The sequence below is a fragment of the Fukomys damarensis genome, unplaced genomic scaffold (genome assembly GCF_012274545.1).
Source record: "Fukomys damarensis isolate Sample0158 unplaced genomic scaffold, DMR_v1.0_HiC HiC_scaffold_35, whole genome shotgun sequence".
Lineage (NCBI taxonomy): Eukaryota > Metazoa > Chordata > Mammalia > Rodentia > Bathyergidae > Fukomys > Fukomys damarensis.
Window position 1 is genome coordinate 9,490,758 of NW_022900947.1, and position 5,000 is coordinate 9,495,757.

Genomic DNA, 5,000 nt, shown 5'->3' on the forward strand with positions numbered 1-5,000 from the left:
AAAAAAAAAAAAAAAAAAAAAAAAAAAAAAAAACAGAAAATAAAGAAACATGGAGGACTAATGGACCCTCTGAAATACACTAAACAGCTAACTTCCTGTAGCTCTGATAATATATCAGAAACCAAAGCTGAAAGATTAGCACCCTCCAGGGCTCTATTCTGGGACTGTGAGCACTCATGGTTTTTCAGAACATATGGTACCAGGCATATGAAGTTCATTTTTTAGACTCAAGGATGTGTGAAGGAGAATATGTGGAGGATTCCAACCTTGGATAAAATTTGTTACATTTTTTATGAATATATTACTTTTATGTAAATTGGAAAAAAGTGTAAGGAAATTAAATTGTAATACACTTATTTTCTGTGTAATTTTTAAAATATAAATTCCTAAGGCATTAAATACCTGTGAGAAAAGTTTATTTTTTAAGATAGTGTGCTGCAAAAATACATTTGGCACTTCATTTGAAAGAATTTGAATCTCAAATATTTTACAGACCTCTAGCATAGCTTATACACAGAAATATTAAAGCATTAACCTTGATGCCATTCTTCTCTCCAATGTTAATGTTTAAGCCATAGAAACACATTAAATTGAAATGTAACGGACATACACTATCTCAAAGATACATAGGATATTTATTAGAAGATTAAAATCACATAGGCTTATGAACAGCATGAGGCTTACTTTCTGACTCTGATACCTGGGTAAGACATTCACAAATGTGTAATTCATTACATTTTTTTCATGTTATTTACACAAGTAATATAATTCACAATACCTTTCTGATAGACACTGAATGGAATTATGTTAATTTCAAGTTAGATACTCACTAAGTTTGAAATCTTATTTTCCATCTGAAGTCTGAACTAAATTAGTTCCATAAAATAATACAGAATTTTTAAAATACGAGTAATTGAGATCATTGCGCAGGTAGTCTTGCAGTGGTTTTTTATAAACTACTGAGCACCTGTCATTTTAGGATGCATTGTAGAAATAAAGAGCACAGACCTTGGTTTCAATTTGCTTAAAACTGTATGGTAAAAAACAAGAAGTAACCATGAGAGAGAAAGCCAGAGGGCATATGTAAATGTACCACATTCATTGATAAAATATTTATAAGGTTCCTCCTTTGTGCCAGGTATTCAGCTAAGTATGGAGAACTGGTGTTGAACTAATTGCTGCTGTCCCTGTGCCCATGGGGTCTGTAATCTAGTGAGACGAGAAAAAGCCAGGCTCATGTCGCCTTGATTCTTTGATTACAGTAATGCTCTTCCTTGATTATAATTAAAATGATGATAATCAAAAATAACAGCCTAGCAAAGGTAAGATAGAATTCATAAAAGCAAAAGTTGAGTGGTAAAGATTGAGCCTTAAAGCTTTAGAATTTGGATTGAAACTTGTTTGAAAAATCAAAGACCAATGGAAAAAGTTAAAAATTCCTTAACTGGTAAAGAGAGCCTATTAATCAGTTTTATAAAAAAAAAAATGAAAAAAATCAAGCAAAAATAAACACAAGAGATACGAATATGCAATTCAGAAAAGCAAAATATCTGGTACACATAAAGAACACTTACAATAGCCCTGATCAGTGAAATACTAACAAGTCTGTTTCCATTACCTTCCTACTAAATGTTTTTCTTACAGTTATCCTTTTCATCAACTTTTAAGTTGTTTTCAGTTCATTACTATTCTTATAAATATTCTCATATGTGCATTTCCCAGGAACAGACAAAGTATTTTAGTAGAATACATTCATAATAGAATTTATTTTTTACCAAAGGCAAGCCGTACTTTACCACAGGCAAAACACTCAATTTTCTGTCCTCTCCTGGGGGAAAGGCTAAGATCTTTGGCTTCCTGGCACACTTCAGCCAGACAGATAATATAACCTTCTGTTGATAAGGTTGTTAAAGCTAGAAAGCAAGGCTAATGAAGCTAATAACAGCCAGCACTAAATCAGAGTGTTTACCACATTCCAGGCGCTGTGCTTTTTCATGTATAATTTAATCCTCACCACTCTGAGACAGATTCTGTTATTCTCATTACAGATACAGAAACAGAGGTTGAGAGGTTTTTACCCTTCAAAGTTGTCTATGGTTTGGCATCTTCTGAGTAGGCCTCCACAGTGGACTTTCACTTTATATCTTGTAAATTCACACATTAAGCCTAGACATGCCCTTAATAAGATTAACCACAGTTCTGGATTGGACCAGTTACAAGAAAACTAGGGCCCTCACCTGCAGTGCAGAAGCACTACGGGCATTCAGTCATTGTTGACACTTTCACCATCTCACAGTAGAATTAGGAGGGAAAGAAGGTGTGAAAACCATTTGCCTTCTGTGACTATTGGATAGATATCCCTTCCATTTTCCACTCGCAAGTCACTGCACCTCTGAAAATACCAACACACAGGTGTTAGAATCATGTTCTTTAAGAGAGGTGAGGGTGGAGTGTCTTGCAAATGATATTTTTCTTTCAAATGAGATTTTTATAATCTGTAAAAGTATTTTCTGTTTTTTTAAAGGTACAGTAAATAACATTTGTAGTCATCTGGACAAAGGACATGACAATAAAATTAACTGAATTGAGGGCTCATTATTTAACTGCCCAGCCAATTACAAACAGGAAACATTATATATAAAACTATACCTTACATAAAAACAATTTTCCCCCTACTGTATGGTAAAAAACTAAAGCCCTGCAAGCTTCCTACTCTGTAAGTTTTAATGGTGGTCCCTCCCAACGCTGCATAAAGATTTCAAATCATCATTGAGTTTGAGTTCTGAAGTGTGCACTAAGGAAACATTTTCCTTCTCTTTTCTAGGTGGAGGTAAAGCCATATGTGCTGGATGACCAGATGTGTGATGAATGCCAGGGTGCACGCTGTGGTGGAAAATTTGCCCCCTTTTTCTGTGCCAATGTCACTTGCCTGCAGTATTACTGTGAGTTTTGTTGGGCAAATATCCACTCTCGTGCGGGACGCGAGTTCCATAAGCCATTGGTGAAGGAAGGTGCTGATCGCCCACGTCAGATCCACTTCCGCTGGAACTAAGAATGGCGCACTGGCCTCTGTTGAGCAAGGAGAGAAAGGGTGCATGTGGCTTACTGTGTCTGAAGATACTGACATGCAGAAGAAATAAGTGCATTCTTCTGCTTTTCACCCCAGCTATCAATACATGCATCTTTATCAGCAGCCAAAACACTACAAGCCTCTTGTTTTTCACCAAAACCCTACATCTCAGGCTTACTAATTTTTGTGATATTTTCATGTTAAAATAAAATGTTTTTTTGTATTTCCTCCAAGTTATTTTTATATGTAAAGTTAAAATTAGATATGAGAATGTTTTGCGTAGGGGCAAACACAGTCTGCTGCTATATAGTGGGTGAAGCGTGCACTTATTTCTAAACATGGGTTTTTAACTTCAAGATCTGCCCCAGTACTTTACCAAAGGTAGCAAAATAATAGTGAAGATGGAATATGTCTGCTACAAATGCTTATTTTTATTGTTGCTATTTTCAGTGTATACATAAACTAAAAATTAGGGTTGATTTTTTTGCTCTCCATTTTGACTTGCAAGAAATAATACCTCAAGATAATCTGATTTATTAGCTATTTTTAAACATTTTTAATCACAAGCTGTATTAGCTTTGCTGCTATATAGGTGTTATGTGTAAATGCCACCTATTAATACGGGATTGAAAACGTTAGAGACACACTGCATTGCAGATAAAATGCAGGCAGCACAATATGGCCTAAACTGCCATAGTTTTAGAATGTGAAAAAAAATGCATGTTTACTTACCTGTATACACCATATGCATGCACTAGAATAATTAACAAGAGGTGAGGTATTGCAAATGCTCAAAAAAGCTCTCTTGAGTCTAGGTAGCATGAACAAATGATAAAATTTGTTTAAAAAAAGCAAACTTGCATGCATTTATTGTGACTTCAAGTTAAAAACGTTGTCCTACATGTGTACAATATGCAAATTAGTTTTAGATTAGAGAGTGCAGCCATTTTGTGATCTGGTCAGTAGTGGAATTCGATTTTATGCAGACTGGATGTAATATTTGTAATCCCTGTGCAATTTTGTGATGTGCGGTTCTAATTCATGTGCAGTGATATAGTATAGATAAAAGACTGAATGAAAGAAAAATACAGGAATTCTAAAGAAAGTTGATTTTAGCCCCTTTGATAGTTCATGGTTAGGACATCCATTATAAACCAAAGATGGCCAGCACACTGCTAACCAGTCACCAAATGTAAGACCCGTCAGTAACCCATATTTTAAAAAATGAATTTTATAGAAGAATGCAGAACTTTAGTAAACCTAAATAAAGTCAAAATGGAGATGGGGAAAATATACAGATGGCTAGTTGCATAAAATTAAAGTTTACCTTTAAGGCAATGGTGAAATCTGGCTTAACTTGCTTACATGTTTGACCTATATATATTGGGGGGGTCTTCTGTCTAAACTGGGGTCACTGTTGCATGGAACATTGTTGTTCTTAATGGTTAAGAATTGCTTTTTTAAAATTTTTGATGAAGGAATTTTGGTAATGACTTTGCTTGCAGTTTTAAGGTTTTTTTGTTTTTGTTTTTGTTTTGTTTTTTCCTTTTTTGAGAAAGTAGCATGGAAACATGCAATAGTTAATGAGTTTCTCTTGGTACTGAACACTATTAAAATATCATTATTGATATTTTTTCTCTTTAGAGCATTTTAATGCAACTAGCCCCTATATTTTAATGTAAGAGTTACTCTGAAATCTGCGCAAAGCACCCAACAATGGTAAATGTTTTGTTTTGTTTTGTTTTTTTAATGCAGAACTAAGATTTTTGACTCTAAAGAGAGAAAATTACAGGGGTGTTGCCTTATAGCAAACCCTTGGGACAATCCTTCATGTGAGCAAAGTGTCGATGCTAATATCGGTTGTCTCTGGTGTGCTTTTTTGTACTGTAAAAATGTGTGGTTCATGTCTAACTCTGCTGTTTTATTGTGG

General features: G+C 34.6%; 1 protein-coding gene across 5 annotated transcripts in view; it reads left to right on the forward strand.

Moving 5' to 3' along the window:
* Positions 1–5,000, forward strand: part of Cpeb2 (cytoplasmic polyadenylation element binding protein 2) — a 66,206-nt gene that overhangs the window by 60,700 nt on the left and 506 nt on the right. For all 5 annotated transcript variants that reach the window (XM_019210306.2, XM_010641854.3, XM_010641855.3 and 2 more), the window contains one exon: positions 2,825–5,000. This exon is cut by the window's right edge and continues 506 nt beyond it. In XM_019210306.2, the coding sequence (XP_019065851.1) occupies positions 2,825–3,052 (228 nt within the window). In that variant the 3' untranslated portion in view covers positions 3,053–5,000. The remainder of the gene's footprint in view (positions 1–2,824) is intronic.